The sequence below is a fragment of the Giraffa tippelskirchi genome, chromosome 4 (genome assembly GCF_054371585.1).
Source record: "Giraffa tippelskirchi isolate mGirTip1 chromosome 4, T2T-mGirTip1v1.2.pri, whole genome shotgun sequence".
Lineage (NCBI taxonomy): Eukaryota > Metazoa > Chordata > Mammalia > Artiodactyla > Giraffidae > Giraffa > Giraffa tippelskirchi.
The window spans coordinates 13,020,294-13,036,932 of NC_137278.1; the positions used below are offsets into that span (position 1 = coordinate 13,020,294).

Here is a 16,639-nt window from a genome sequence, read left to right on the forward strand (position 1 = left end):
ATTTCATGGCTGCAATCACCATCAGCAGTGATTTTGGAGCCCTCCAAAATAAAGTCTGACACTGTTTCCACTGTTTCCCCAACTATTTCCCATGAAGTGATGGGACCAGATGCCATGATCTTAGTTTTCTGAATGTTGAACTTTAAGCCAACTTTTTCACTCTCCTCTTTCACTTTCATCAAGAGGTTCTTTAGTTCCTCTTCACTTTCTGCCATAAGGGTGGTGTCATCCACATATCTGAGGTTATTGATATTTCTCCTGGCAATCTTGATTCCAGCTTGTGTTTCTTCCAGCCCAGCGTTTCTCATGATGTACTCTGCATATAAGTTAAATAAGCAGGGTGACAATATACAGCCTTGATGTACTCCTTTTCCTATTTGGAACCAGTCTGTTGTTCCATGTCCAGTTCTGTTCCTTCCTGACCTACATACAGGTTTCTCAAGAGATCACAACAAACTGTGGAACATTCTTCAAGAGATGGAAATACCAGAGCACCTTACCTGCCTCCTGAGAAACCTATGTGCAGGTCAAGAAGCAATAGCTAGTATGGGACATAGAACAACTGACTGGTTCCAAATTGGGAAAGGAGTACATAAAGGCTGTATATTGTCACCCTGCTTATTTCATTTATATACAGAATGTATCATGCGAAATGCCAGACTGGATGAATCACCAGCTGGAATCAAGATTGGTGGGAGAAATATCAGCAATCTCACATATGCAGATGACACTGCTTTAATGGCAGAAAGTGAAGAGGAACTAAAGAGCCTCTTGTTGAGGATGGAAGAGGAGAATGAAAAAGCTGGCTTAAAATTCAACATTCACAAAACAAAGATCATGGCATCCCGTCCCATTGCTTCATGGCAGATAGATGGAGGAAAAGTGAAAACAGTGACAGATCCTATTTTCTTGGGTTCAAAATCACTTCATTTGGTAACTTCAGTCATGAAATTAAAAGACACATGACCTTGGAAGAACAGTTATGACATTTCTACACAGCATATTAAAAAGCAGAGACATCACTTTTCCAACAACAGTAATTTAGTCAAAGCTATGGTTTTCCTATAGTCATGTATGGATGTGAGAGTTGGACCATAAAGAAGACTGAGTGGCAAAATTGATACTTTCCAAATGTGGTACTGGAGAAGACTCTTGAGAGTCCCTTGAACTGCAAGGAGATTACACCAGTCAATCCTAAAGGAAATCAACCCTGAATATTCATTGGAAGGACTGATGCTGAAGATGAAACTCCAACAATTTAGCCACCTGATGCGAAGAGTCAACTCATTGGAAAAGACCCTGATGCTGGGAAAGATTGAGGGAAGGATAAAAAGGGGATGACAGAAGATGAGATGGTTGGATGGCATTACTGACTCAATGAACTTGAGTTTGAGCAAACTCTAGAAAATAGCAAAAAACAGCGAAGCCTGGCATGTTGCAATTCATGGGGTGGCAAAGAGTCAGACATGGCTTAGACACTGAACAACAACAACTGGAGTTGAACAACAGTGGAGTTGAACAACTCCAGTATTCTTGCCTGGAGAATTCCACTGACAGAGGAGCCTGGTGGGCTACAGTCCGTGGGGTTGCAAAGAGTCATACACGACTGAGCGACTAACATTTTGATAGAACAACAACAAATGTAAATATAAAGTTTTATGAATAAAAACCTCTTAGAAGTATAAAAATTGAATATAAGACAGGGGAAATACTTTGACTTTCCTGTATTGTATTTGGATTTCTACTGTGAGGGTGATTTATTTAAAAGGCAACAAACTAGGAAGGCATATCGGCTTGGGAGAAAACTCCATCCTCACATCCCAAGCTTTGACTTAACTAAGGGAAACTTTAAGCTAGTAGAAAGGGTCAGTCAGGAGGTCTTTCCACATCGCCTTCAGGCTCACACCCACGGGGCATCATCATGACGTTCTTCATAAGGACACTGTGTTCTCAGTGTTGGCCCTTAGGACCATGTGCGTCAGAATTCTCTGGCCGCAGAGTTCAAGAATGAGCATCACTGGAGTTGGAGCTGGGATCTGCATCTTTAATAAGCTCCCCAGGGCATTCTAGGGAACATCAAAGTTTAGGAACCACTGCCCTAGGGCAGGTGTCCTGGAGGGAGAAACAAGAAAACTGAGCAATTAATACACGTTTAATGCATGTCTCTAACCAAGAGCTTGGAGCCCTGTCCCCTTGGGTCCCCTCCCTGGTGGACAGAGCACAGTCTTCACATCTTCATGTCTGAAGTTGGTGAACTGAAGATCAAGCTCTTTTTTCTCTGATGCTGGTGAGTGGTTCAGGACCACACAAGTGGATAAATCTTTTCTCCAGGTCTTCTACAGAGAAGCTGAGAAACCAGTTCTTACTCAAGGCAACTAGATCAATCAAGCATAAAGTTCAGAAAAGAACTGGGTATCCTACGGCAAGAGCAGGTGTGTATTTGTGTGTGTGTATACAGGTGTTCAGCATTTCTCTGTGCTCTGGCTATGATAGTTTTTATTACTAGTTCTTAAAGATGAGCAGAGAAGGCATATCAGGGCATATCTTTTGACACCTGTTGACAGCAACTGTTTTTATTGTGGATTAGGAAACTCTTCAAGAGGATTTTGTTGAATCAGGAGGATATTGGAGAATGATAAATATGAATGTTAGTAAAAATATATGTATAACCTTCAGTAATATTTTTACTTCATAGAGTGTGATATTACAAGATTGAGCTCTTAGAAATTTTGAGTTCAGCTGACAGGTAAGCTTCCTTTTCGTTCTTCAACCTTTATACATAATGGAATCTGGCTATTTAGTTGCTTATTTATTTTTAAAGAGTTTGTTTGATGTGGATCATTTTTAAAATTCTTTGCTGAATTTGTTACCATATATTATTGTTTCATGTTTTGGTTTTTAGCTGTAAGGCATGTGATTTCTTTATAGGTGGAACAGGGATTGAACCCAGAACCCCTGACTTGCAAGGTGAAGTATTAACCACGGGACTGCCAGGAAATTCCTTGACTGTGTATTTCTGACCCACTTTCCTTTGAGAATTCATTGTTGAACAGTCCTCCTTTGGACTGACTTTGAAGTCAGATTTCCATAGGTCAGTATGTCACAACCTGAAGGTCAAACCTTATGATTGTAAGTCCAGAATCAGAAAAGAAATTAGGGAGGTCTTTAACTTACTATTTCTCTGCTAAGGAAGTGTGATACTTTCTCTTTACTGAGATGATGGAAAAATGCCACTGAGCCAGTTTCTCTTCTGTATCAAACTCTCTTCTTGGTTGATAATTCCCTCACTGTAATGGTAATACTATTCATCTTAGGGGTTTTTGCAGGGCAATGCAGACAGACACTGACATATTGATCAAGAGAAAGGACTCAATTATATATGCCTGCTGCAATCAAAATGTGCTTCTTTCACTGTGTTCTCATTCACAACAGACAGGAGAGGAGCATGAGGAGGGAGAACCAGAGCAGCGTGTCCGCGTTCCTCCTCCTGGGGCTCCCCATCCGGCCAGAGCAGCAGGGCGTGTTCTTCGCTGTGTTCCTGGGCGTGTACCTGACCACGGTGCTGGGCAACCTGCTCATCGTCCTGCTCATCAGGCTGGACCCTCGCCTCCACACCCCCATGTACTTCTTTCTCAGCCACTTGGCCCTCACTGACATCTCCTTCTCATCTGTCACCGTCCCTAAGATGCTGATAAACATGCAGACTCAGGATCAATCTGTTCCCTATGCAGGGTGTGTAACCCAGATGTATTTTTTCCTATTTTTTACTGGTCTGGATGATTTTCTGCTCACTTCAATGGCCTATGATAGGTACGTGGCCATCTGTCACCCTCTCCACTACAGCACCATCATGGGACAGGGGCTGTGCACCTTACTAGTAACTGTGTCTTGGATTCTCTCCTGTGCCAACGCCCTGTGTCACACCCTCCTCCTGACCCGACTGTCCTTTTGTGCTGACCACAGCATCCCCCATTTCTTCTGTGACCTTGATGCCCTGCTGAAGCTCTCCTGCTCAGACACATCCCTCAATGAGCTGGCCATTTTCACAGTAGGAGTGGCCGTCGTCGTCCTCCCACTAGTATGCATCCTGATCTCTTATGGACACATCGGGGCCACCATCCTGAAGGTCCCCTCCACCAAGGGGATCTGCAAAGCATTGTCCACATGTGGCTCCCACCTCTCTGTGGTATCTCTGTATTATGGAACAATTATTGGACTGTATTTTTTCCCCTCATCCAGCACCTCCAGGGACAAGAGCACCATTGCCTCTGTGATGTACACAGTGGTCACTCCACTGCTGAACCCTTTCATTTATAGCCTAAGGAACAGGGACATGAAGGGGGCCCTGGAGAGACTCTTGCACAGGGCAAAAGTCTTGTCTCAATGATGTTTGCTCGTCTTTGTAACAGCCATGTGTGTTCACAGAACTTCAGATCCTGCATCCCTAGATTTGAGCCCAGCATGGAATAAATATTCAGTAAATGTTTGATAGTTGAATTACATTCCTTTACAATTATTGTCTATTTCCTAACAGTTCATTAGCATAAATTGTGAATTTTGAGTTTATGTTCTTGATTTTTGATCTTGTCTATAAGGCTGAGCATTTATATAACTGGTAGTATTCATCTCTCCTCTTATTTCCTGGGAATTTATTTCCTTTTAAAAATGTATTTAATTTTTTATTTACTTTTTATTGGAAAATAATTGCTTTACAATATTTTGTTGGTTTTTGCTATACAGCAATGTGAATCAGCTCTAAGTATACATATATTCTCTCTCTCGTGATCCTCCCTCCTACCCTCCCCATGCGTTGCAGTCCTCTAGGTCATCACAGAGCACCACACTGAGTTTCCTGTGCTGTGGAGCAGTTTCTCATTAGCAATCTAATTTAAACACGGCAGTGTATATATGTCAATGGTACTCTCTCAGTTTGTCCCACCCTCTCCTTCCCCCTGAGCAAACTCTGAGAAGGACAGGGGAGAATGGTATGCTGCCATCCATGGGCTTGCAAAAAGTCAGACAAGACCTAGTGACTGAATAACAACAACTCCTCCTCCAACTGTGTCCAGAAATTCATGCTCTATGTCTGCCTCTCTATTCTTGCCTGTCTAATCCGTTCATCACTACCATTTTTCTGGATTCCACATATAGACATTAACATACAATATTTATTTTTCTCTTTACTCTGTATGTCAGACCCATCCATGTCCTGGCAATGACACAATTTTATTAGGTTTTGTGGCTGTATAGTATTCCATTGTATATATGTGCCATCTCTTCTGTATCTATTCCTCTGTCAGTGGACATTTACTACTGTGCATAAAATAAATAAATAATGAGAATCTACTGTACAGCACAGGGGATTCTGCTCAAAGCTCTATGGTGGCCTAAAGGGGAAGGAAATTTTTAAAAAGGGGTATACATATGTATACATATGGCAGATTCAGTTTTCTGAGAAGAGAAAATAACACAACATTGTTAAACAACTATAGTCCAATAACTTTTTTTAAAAAAGTTTCTTTGGAAGAGAAAATGCTTTCTATTTTTATGATATCAAGATTCTTCTCTTTTCCTTTTAGTGTTCATGACTTTTGTGTCCTATTGATAGGTTGTTTGCTGAATCACGAAAAGACGGCAGGGATTCTTGGCCTCCGGAGGAGAGGAATTCAATCCGGGGCCAGAGACGAGGCTTGATCGCTCAGAGCTTTTGTGCAATAGAGTTTATTAAAGTATAAAAGGGATAGAGAAAGCTTCTGACATAGGCATCAGAAGGGGGCAGAAAGAGTACCCCCCTTGCTAGTGTTAGCAGTGGAGTTATATACTCTAAAATAACAGGATTAGCCAGAAGGTTTAATCCAGAGACTGTCCCTCAGGCAGGATACATTATTGTTATAAACCATGTAAAGACAGACCTACTCCCATAATTTACATTTTAAAATAACAAAATTAGCCAGAAAGTTTAATCCAGAGACTGTCCTCAGGCAGGATACATTATTGTTATATAATCCTAAGGAATGTAGAGAGAAAACAAAAAGTTTGTCCTTTCTTCCTCCTTCAGAATTCCAGAACCCTCTCTCCTTGGGGACCCCTAGACTTCTTATCAACCTGCCTAGGAAATGAGTCTCTCACTATTTAATAAAATATTGCCTACCCCACATTTACCAAGATTTTGTCCAAGTTTTTCTTGAAGATAGTTTTATAGTTATAATTCTTACACATTTGATTCATTTTGAGTTATGTTTTGCATGTGGTGCGGCACAAGAATCCATGTTCACTTAAGACATATTGATACTGAACCATGCTGGCACCATTTATTGAAACACTATCCTTGCCACGTTAACTTGCCTTGGTGCACTTGTAAACTATTAATTGACCTTTTATGTATTGATCTATTTTGAAATTATTCACTGTTCTATTGATCTATATTCCTATTCTCATGCAATTATTTTTATTTTCCTTGCTTTGGATTATAAAACAGTTTTCAAATTAGGTAAAGTAAGTATAGCATTTTGCTTTTCATTTTAACATTTTTTTGTCTTCCCTTTTCAGTTCAGTTCAGTTCATTTCAGTCACTCAGTTGTGTCTGACTCTTTGTGACCCCATGGACTATAGCACGCCAGGCCTCCCTGTCCATCACCAACTCCTGGAGTTTAATCAGACTCATGTCCATTGAGTAGGTGATGCCATCCAACCATCTCTTCCTCTGTCATCCCCTTCTCCTCCTGCCTTCAATCTTTCCCAGCAACAGGATCTTTTCAAATGAGTCAATTCTCATCAGGTGGCCAAAGTATTGGAGTTTCAGCTTCAACATCAGTCCTTCCAATGAATATTCAGGACTGATTTCCTTTAGGATGGACTGGTTGGATCTCCTGGCAGCCCAAGAGACTCTCAAGAGTCTTCTCCAACACAACAGTTCAAAAGTATCATTTCTTTGGTGCTCAGGTTTCTTTATAGTCCAAGTCTCAGCTCCATACATAACTACTGGAAAAACCATAGGTTTGACTGGATGGACCTTTGTTGGCAGGGTAATGTCTCTGCTTTTTAATATGCTGTCTAGGTTGTTCAGAACTTTTCTTCCAAGGAGCAACCATCTTTTAATTTCATGGCTGCAGTTACCATCTGCAGTGATTTTTGGAGCCCAAGAAAATAAAGTCTGTCAGTGTTTCCACTGTTTCACCATCTATTTGCCAGGAAGTGATGGACCCGGATGCCATGATCTTCGTTTTCTGAATGTTGAGTTTTAAGCCAACTTTTTCACTCTCCTCTTTCAGTTTCATCAAGCGACTCTTTAGTTCTTCTTCACTTTCTGCCATAAGGGTGATGTCATCTGCATATGTGAGGTTATTGATATTTGTTCCAGCAATCTTTTTTTTTTTACTTTATTTATTTATTTAAATTATAGGCTAATTACTTTACATTATTGTAGTGATCTTTGCCATACACTGACATGAATCAGCCATGGGTGTACATGTGTTCCCCATCCAGAACTCCCTCCCACGTCCCTCCGCATCCCATCCCCCAGGGTAATCCCAGTGCACCAGCCCTGAGCACCCTTTCTCATACATCGAACCTGGACTGGCAATCCACTTCACATATGATAATATACAAGTTTCAATGCTACCCTCTCAAATCATCCCACCCTCGCTGCCGGAGTCCAGCCCCAGCAGGTCAGGGTTCCCTCAGGATGGACGTCGTCGGCGATACGAATGAGAAGACACAGCGAGTCTCGGTGTTTCCAAGTGTCTTCTGACTTTATTGTTTTTAAGACGGCTTTTATATTTTTAGTGGTACATAGAAACAAATGTAAAGTATAGAGTCATGCCAGATCAGCTCGATGGATCAGCAGTTTTTGATCCATATCGGAACCAGAACACTGTTTGTGTTTCTAAGTTATAAAAGGTTTAAAATTGTTCACATCATCTTCTGGCCCAGAGGCCTGCTAACATCTTGTGACTCTTTTATTGATAAGGGTTGATCAGCCAGGACACTTTTGTATCAGGCACAGCAGGAAAGAATTCATTAATAGAAAGTTTCAAGGTAAAACCTGTTTTCGGTAATTTACTCTATGCCTTGAGCTTAACAGAAAAGAATGTGGTTCCATAAAGTCATAGTACAGCAAGCTGAAACAATATAGCACAAAGGTCAGTTCTTAGCAAAATCACCAGCTGAATTAACGATTGTCTTATTATTTGTATTAAAACTAAACTTTTATTTATATAAATCCCTAACTATTATGCTTTCATTATATAGGCTAGATACATTAAGAGTAGAAAAGGCATAATGAGTAAGTATAGACTAAGTTACAGTTTTATAAAGCAACATTTCTTATATTTTCTAACAAGCCTTTCTTTCCTACAAAGGGCTCTGTGCCCATTGGGGCTTTCTGTGTGGAGGCTCTCAATGCTGTTCTGTTGTTAAGGGGCAGTCAAGCACATTAGCTCCAAAGGCACAGGTACATTTATTAAACAAACCAATATGCTAGCAAGAGGAATTTAGATTAGCATATTTTATACCCCAGATAATTTTATTTAGGGTGCTACCATTCAGGGGCCTTGTCGATTGAGATTTCAGATTGATCTATATTAGAAGAGAATCAGGAAAACACCGTTTTCTAAGTCACAGAAAATAAGAAGAGGTTTATTGTAGCAAACATCAGAAAGACAGATATCATCTTTAAGGTGAGTGCTGAGGCAGCCTTCCGAGAATCCCTGAGGGCTGAGAAGCCGTGCTCAATCAGCCCTCTACCTCATGACTCTGTCATGGGTGGGATCTCGTGAGCTGGCTCCCGGCACCTCGCCTTCTCCCACAGAGTCCAAAAGACTGTTCTTTACATCTGTGTCTCTTGCTGTCTCGCATATAGGGTCATCGTAACTATCTCTCTAAATTCCATATATATGTGTTAATATACTGTGTTGGTGTTTTTCTTTCTGACTTACTTCACTCTGTATGATAAGCTCCAGTTTCATCCACCTCATTAGAATTGATTTAAACGCATTCTTTATAATAGCTGAGTAATATTCCATTGTGTATATGTACCACAGCTTTCTTATCCATTCATCTGCCGATGGATATCTAGGTTGCTTCCATGTCCTAGCTATTGTAAACAGTGCTGCAATGAACATTAGGGTACATGTGTCTCTTTCAATTCTGTTTTCCTTGGTGTGTATGCCCAGCAGTGGGATTGCTGGGTCGTATGTCTCCCAGCTATCTTGATTTTAGCTTGTGCTTCATCCAGCCCAGCGTGTCTCATGATGTACTCTGCATATAAGTTAAATGAGCAGGGTGACAATATACAGCCTTGTTGTACTCCTTTCCCTATTTGGAACCAGTCTGTTGTTCCATGTCCAGTTCTAACTGTTGCTTCCTGACCTGCATACAGGTTTCTCAAGAGGCAGGTCAGGTGGTCTGGTATTCCCATCTCTTTACGAGTTTTCCACAGTTTGTTGTGGTCCACAGAGTCAAAGGCTTTCACGCAGTCAATAAAGCAGAAGTACATGTTTTTCTGGAACTCTCTTGCTTTTTCAATGATCCAGTGGATGTTGGCAATTTGATCTCTAGTTCCTCTGCCTTTTCTAAAACCAGCTTGAACATCTGGACATTCATGGTTCACGAACTGTTGAAGTGTGGTTTGGAGAATTTTGAGCATTACTTTACTAGCGTGTGAGATGAGTGCAATTGTGTGGTAGTTTGAGCATTCTTTGGCATTGCCTTTCTTTGGGATTGGAATGAAGACTGACCTTTTCCAGTCCTGTGGCCACTGCTGAGTTTTCCAAATTTGCTGGCATATTGAGTGCAGCACTTTCATAGGATCATCTTTTAGAATTTGAAATAGCTCAACTGGAATTCCATCACCTCCACTAGCTTTGTTCATAGTGATGCTTCCGAAGGCCCACTTGACTTCACATTCCAGGATGTCTGCCTCTAGGTTGATGATGACACCATCATGATTATTTTGGTCATGAAGTTCTTTTCTGTATAGTTCTTGTGTGTATTCTTGCCATCTCTTCTTAATGTCTTCTGCTTTTGTTAGGACCATACCATTTCTGTCCTTTATTTTGCCCATCTTTGCATGAAATGTTCCCTTGGTATCTCTAATTTTCTTGAAGAGATCTCTAGACTTTCCTATCCTATTGTTTTCCTCTACTTCTTTGCATTCATCCCTGAGGAAGGCTTTCTTATCTCTCCTTGCTATTCTTTGGAACTCTGCATTCAGATGGGTATATCTTTCCTTTTCTCCTTTGCTTTTCACTTCTCTTCTTTTCTCAGCTATTTGTAAGGCCTCCTCAGACAACCATTTTGCCTTTTTGCATTTCTTCTTCTTGGGAATGGTCTTGATCACTGCCTCCTGTGCAATGTCATGAACCTCTGTCTACAGATCTTCAGGCACTCTGTCTATCAGATCTAATCTCTTGAATCTATTTCTCACTTTCACTGTATAATAATAAGGGATTTGATTTAGATCATACCTGAATGGCCTAGTGGTTTTCCCTACTTTCTTCAATTTAAGTCTGAATTTGGCAATAAAGTGTTCATGATCTGAGCCACAGTCAGCTCCTAGTCTTGTTTTTGTTGACTGTATAGAGCTTCTCCATCTTTGGTTGCTAAGAATATAATCAATCTGATTTCAGTATTGACCATCTGGTGATGTCCATGTGTAGAGTCTTCTCTTGTGTGGTTGGAAGAGGGTGTTTGCTATGACCAGTGCATTCTCTTGGCAGAACTCTGTTAACCTTTGCCCTGCTTCCTTTTGTACTCCAAGGCCAAATTTACCTGTTACTCCAAGTATCTCTTGACTTCCTACTTTTGCATTCCAGTCCCCTATGATGAAAAGGATATCTTTTTTGTGTGTTAGTTCTAGAAGGTCTTGTAGGTCATCATAGAACTGTTCAACTTCAGCTTCTTCTGCATTACTGGTTGGGTCATAGGTGTGGATTACTGGGATACTGAATGGTTTGCCTTGGAAATGAACAGAGATCATTCTGTCATTTTTGAGGTTACACCCAAGTACTGTATTTTGGGCTCTTTTATTGACTATGAGGGCTACTCCATTTCTTATAAGGGATTCTTTCCCACAGTAGTAGATATAATGGTCATCTGAGTTAAATTCACCTTTTCCAGTTGATTTAGTTCACTTTACTAAAATGTCAATGTTCACTCTTGCCATCTCCTGCTTGACCACTTTCAATATACCTTGATTCATGGATCTAACATTCTAGGTTCCTATGCAATATTGTTCTTTACAGCATAGGACTTTACTTCCATCACCAGTCATATCCAAAACTGGGCGTTGTTTTTGCTTTGGCTCCATCTCTTCATTCTTTCTGGAGTTATTTCTCCACTGTTCTCCAGTAGCATATTGGGCACCTACTGACCTGGGGAGTTCATCTTTCAATGTCCTATCTTTTTTGCCTTTTCTTACTGTTCATGGGATTTTTCAAGGCAAGAATACTGAAGTGTCTTGCCATTCCCTTCTCCTGAGAACCATGTTTTGTCAGAACTCTCCACCATGACCATCCGTCATGGGTGGCCATCCATCTTGGGTGGCCCTACACTGCATGGCTCATAGTTTCATTGAGTTAGACAAGTCTGTAGTCCATGTGGATTCTGAGGCTTTTTGGAAGGAGCAAGTCTATTCTGAATCTGGGAAGAATATAAATAACTTGAGTCAAGAGTGCAGGCTGTGCAAAATAAAAGAGGGTCCCAAATTCTTTCCTATTCTTCCTATGGAGGGATGGAGCTTAACTTGTTTCCCTTAGTCACTGGGCTGGCCTTAGTGATTGATTGCTCTATAGAAGACAGTGAAAGCTCAATTCTCAGATTTCCAAAGCTAGGTTTTATGAAGACCATGCAGCTTCCATCATGACTTCTTAGATGGTTTGTTCTCAAAATGCCCCATTTCTGAAGGCTGCTGCTGTGCTGTGAGTAGCCCAGATATATGTGGAAAGGCCAGGTTTAGGTGCTCAGACCTAACAAACAAATGGAGAATGTATGAGTTACTAAAAACTGGTACTGATAAAACTGTTGCTGTTTTTAGTCACTTAGTCATGTCTACTGACTCTGTGACCCCATGAACTGCAGCCCATCAGGCTTCCCTGTCATTCACTATCTCCCTGAGTTTGCTCAAACTCATGTCCATTGAATCGATGATGCCATCCAACCATCTCATACTCTGTCACCCTCTTCTCATGCCCTCAATCAAACTAGCTATATGTGAAAAATTAAAAGTAAAGATAGATCCTTTTTTCTCACCCCACAGCAACATAAATTGCAAGTAAATGAAAAACTTAGTGTAATGTTTAAAACTAGAAGAAAGAAATAAATGGAATTTCCTTGATCTACAAGATGGAAAGGACTTTTTAGTATAAAAGTAATGGGAAAAAATATAAAGCTAAATATCTATCAACTTTGAATAAAAAATAATTTTAAAATCTTCTATAAAAATAGATGAACAGTCTAAGTTCGATGCATGAAATAGGGCACTCAAAGCCCGTGCACTGGGACAACCCAGAGGTATGGGATGGGGAGGGAGCTGGGAGGGGGGTTTGGGATGGGGGACACATGTACACCCGTGGCTGATTCATGTCAATGTATGGCAAAAACCACCACAATATTGTAAAGTAATTAGTCTCCAATTAAAATAAATAAATTAATTTTAAAAACTTCTATAAATATTCAATGGCAAGGACATAAAAAACACCCCAAATAAAATGTTTTAATTTTTTTTATTGCCTTTAATATCCATTTTAGAAGCACAAACACCCCAGTAGGAAAAAAGACAAATATATTAACAGGATAATTTGAAGAATAATTACTCATGGTTAAAAATCAGATGAAAAAAAACAGTTGATCTTGCTAGTAACCAAAGGCACACACAGAGAAAATGAGATTTTCACATAGAAAATGAGATTATTCTGTACCAATGATATTGCTAATGATTAAAATCAACAATGATACTGGGACAAAGTATGGTGGTTAAGAGCATGGGCTCAAGCCACTCCATCCTTTCTTCCTTCTTTCCTTCCCTGTGTACACTCTCCTTCTCCAGGCTCCATCCAAGTTCTGATTTTCTCCTTCTGTCTCCTTTCCAGTCTGCCAACACTACACCCTGCACTATCTGTCTCAAAAAAAAAAAAAAAAAATGTGGACTCTAGAGTCATGGAGACCTAGATTGGAATTCCATCCTCTCCATTTAATTGGTTAAGTCATTATCTTCACTGGGCCTCAGTTTTCTCATCTGTAAAATAGGGATAACAGTAGTTTCTTTGCCCTAATAAACTTGTATTACTTGAGATCATTTAATGAAAGTGTGCAGTAAGTACTACAGTATTTTTTTTTAAAGATATTTTATGTGGACCATTTTTAAAGTCTTTACAGAATTTTTTACAATATTGTTTCTGTTTCATACTTTGGTTTTTTGACCCTGAGGCTTGTGGGATCTTAACTCCACAACCAGGGAGAAACCCATGCCTCCAGCACTGGAAGGTGAAGTTTTAACCACTGAATCACCAGGGAAGTCCCAGTACTACTAGTGTTAATGACAATACTGAAGATGTTACATTTTTGCTGTGGTTATGTATCAGATATTATGGCTGGTATGTTCTACGTAGGCTGCCTTATGTAACTGAGAGTTTAGGACTTGGGGGAGTTGCTTCTTAGCATTACTCTGTTTAGAGAGGTAATACCTAGTGGGACTAGTGGTAAAGAACCCACCTGCCAATGCAGGAGACATAAGAGATGTGGGTTCGATCCCTGGGTCAGGAAGATCCCCTGGAGGAGGGCATGGCAACCTACTCCAGTGTTCTTGCCTGGATAATCCCATGGTCAGAGGAGACTGGCAGGCTACAGTCCATTTAGAGAAACCACCAGCAGGACCATTATATTTAAAGCTTTTAATGTCTCCCACAATCCAGTTTAACCTAGAACCTGGGACAGGCATTAAATGGTCCAGGGCAGAGGCAAGAGGTCCCAGGAGGACTGCTGGTCAGGCTGGAGTGCACAGCATCCTAGCTTTAGGCTTCAGAATCTCACCCCCGAGTTCCCCATCTGGGAGCATAACCCCTGGGAAAGAGATGCCCTCTATTCCCCCAGGACCCTGGGAGAGACGGCTGGAGAACAGGCTGCACAGGGACACTGAGGTTGACGCTAATGAGCACTTTGGGGATGATGTTCTAGGGATCTTTAAAACCCTAAGAAAGACTCCTGTCTTCCCAGGTCTGAAAAATGCATCATACACTCCAGGTATTCCTGATGACCCCTGGACTCAATAGACCCTCGCTTTACAAGGTCAGAAAGGTCTCAGGGAGTTCCTTATTGTGAATCTCCCACCCACAGGGGAGAACTGGAGAATCTGAAGATGCTTGAAACCAATCCACATTCTGATAGGTGAGAGAATCTGGAAGGGTAGGGGACAAACACACACACTTGTGCAAACACCTCCCTTCCCAGCCCAAGGATCAGGCAAAAGTTTCTAGGGTAGCCAATCTGAATGTCTGTCTGAGAGTAGAAGCCTCTCTATAAACCAAGAACAAATGGAATACTAATACAGTGGCAAATTCTAACAAGGTCAGGGTGGACATGAAATGACATCTTATACAAACTTGCTCTAAATCCTAGGAGAACTGAAGATCAGAGTAGCTATTTTCAAGCCTAGAGAACCAGACACTGATTCCTTCTACCTTCCCTTTGATGAAAAGAAACATCAGAAAGTTAGAGTGCAAGTGTAGAGCGAAGGACAGACATTGGAGTCAGACACACCTGCTGCTGAATTACATTCATTAGCTTTCTGATCTTGAGTACCTCAAATATTTCTAAGACTCAGTTGCACCATTTGCAGAATTGTGGAGGAGAATAATACCTACCAGACTTGAAAGAACAAAACCGTGTCATCAAGTTCTCTGGAGCATAGCAAGCATCTACAAAGAGATACTGATCATGCTCATGTCCAAGAGACTAGGGGGAGAGAAGTATCAGCTTTCAAATGTCTAGATGTGCAACAGGGGAAGAGGTCAGGGAAAAAGGAGAGAGAGTGATGAGGGTCAGGGGTTGGCAGCCCTGTGCTGTCTGTCCTACTGTGGATCCAGAGAATGGAACATCACAGACACTCCCTGCCCTCAGCCCATGTATCTGTGCTCCCAGTAAGGTAAGGGTACCGGGAGTGGAGCTAAATGGGTGAGGTCAAGTTCTAGGGATTGAGGAGGCAAGTAGAAATAGACTGTCTTGTCTATGGTGTATATCAAGGGGTGGGTGTTGGGGGAGGGGCAGCAAGGAAGACCATGCATTTCCTTTTTACTTGGTGAGCAAAAGTGACTTTTCCAATCTTGCCTTTAAGGATATGTGCAATTCTTATCTCCTCCAGTTGCCAACATGGACTTCTCTGGTCAAACTGATCACTTTCCTGAGGACCCTATTATATACAGCTTTGAAGGCACGGTTCATATTTGCATGGGTATTAGTTTGCCTGTTCTCTAATGTCCCATGTGTATTTTCTCACATCATAATGACATCCAAAGATTCTCACGGGCAAGGTCCACTTCTTTTTTTTTTCCTGGAACAGTTTGGGCTGCACAGATATTATCTGTGAATTGATCTTAATATTGACTTAAATATTGACACGTGGAATATTAAATCAACTTAAATATTGACACGTGGAAGCATTTTATCTGCACAGATAGTAAAACTGCAAAGGATGGGAAAACCAAGCAGAGTGAACCAAACCACCCTTTCAGACTTCCTCCTTCTAGGGATCTCTGAGCGGCCAGAGGAGCAAACTCTCCTGTTCGTCATCTTCCTGGGCATGTACCTGGTCACTATCGTGGGAAACCTGCTCATCATCCTGGCCATCACCTCTGACCCTCACCTCCACACTCCCATGTACTTCTTTCTGGCCAACCTATCAATAACAGATGCCTGCTTCACTTCTGCCTCCATCCCCAAAATGCTGCTCAACATGAATACTCAGAGTCAGACCATCACCTATTCCGGGTGCTTTGCACAGCTGTATTTTCTCCTTGTGTTTGGTGGCCTTGACAACTTACTTCTGGCTGTGATGGCATATGACCGCTATGTGGCCATCTGTCAGCCACTTCATTACAGCACAGCTATGCGTCCCCAACTCTGTGCATTAATGTTGAGCATATGCTGGGTGCTAACCAACTGCCCGGCACTGACACACACACTATTGCTGACCCGTGTGGCCTTCTGTGCCCACAAGGCCATTCCCCACTTCTACTGTGATCCCAGTGCTCTCCTGAAGCTTGCCTGCTCAGATACCCGCATTAACGAGCTGATGATCATCACCATGGGCCTGATGTTCCTCACCGCTCCCCTCCTGCTGATTGTCCTCTCCTATGTCCACATTTCCTGGGCTGTGTTTGGCATCTCATCTCCTGGAGGGCGGTGGAAGGCCTTCTCGACATGTGGTTCTCACCTCACAGTGGTCCTGCTCTTCTACGGGTCTCTTATGGGTGTGTATTTACTTCCTCCATCAACTCACTCTGCGGAGAGGGAGAGCAGGGCTGCCATTCTCTATATGGTGATTATTCCCATGCTGAACCCTTTCATATACAGCTTGAGGAATAAAGATATGAATGAGGCTTTGAGTAAACTCTTCGACAGTGGGAAAACCATCTTTTTACCATGA

The 16,639-nt window shown here is 41.5% G+C and overlaps 2 protein-coding genes across 4 annotated transcripts in view; both read left to right on the plus strand.

Annotated features, from left to right (window-relative positions):
• Nucleotides 1–4,484, plus strand: part of LOC145545078 (olfactory receptor 1J4-like) — a 196,770-nt gene extending 192,286 nt beyond the window's left edge. Inside the window, exons 5-8 of one of the 3 annotated variants that reach the window (XM_081588739.1) lie at nucleotides 2,332–2,432; nucleotides 2,696–2,746; nucleotides 2,929–3,091; nucleotides 3,433–4,484. In XM_081588739.1, the coding sequence (XP_081444865.1) occupies nucleotides 3,446–4,387 (942 nt within the window). In that variant the 5' untranslated portion in view covers nucleotides 2,332–2,432; nucleotides 2,696–2,746; nucleotides 2,929–3,091; nucleotides 3,433–3,445 and the 3' untranslated portion in view covers nucleotides 4,388–4,484. Of the gene's footprint in view, nucleotides 1–2,330; nucleotides 2,433–2,695; nucleotides 2,747–2,928; nucleotides 3,092–3,432 lie in introns of those variants that run through there. The other 2 variants (XM_081588740.1, XM_081588742.1) reach the window with 2 other exon arrangements.
• Nucleotides 4,485–15,685: 11,201 nt separating this feature from the next.
• LOC145545579 (olfactory receptor 1N2) lies at nucleotides 15,686–16,639 on the plus strand. Its single transcript, XM_081590456.1, has one exon. It carries the CDS (start codon nucleotides 15,686–15,688, stop codon nucleotides 16,637–16,639), a length of 954 nt encoding a protein of 317 aa, XP_081446582.1.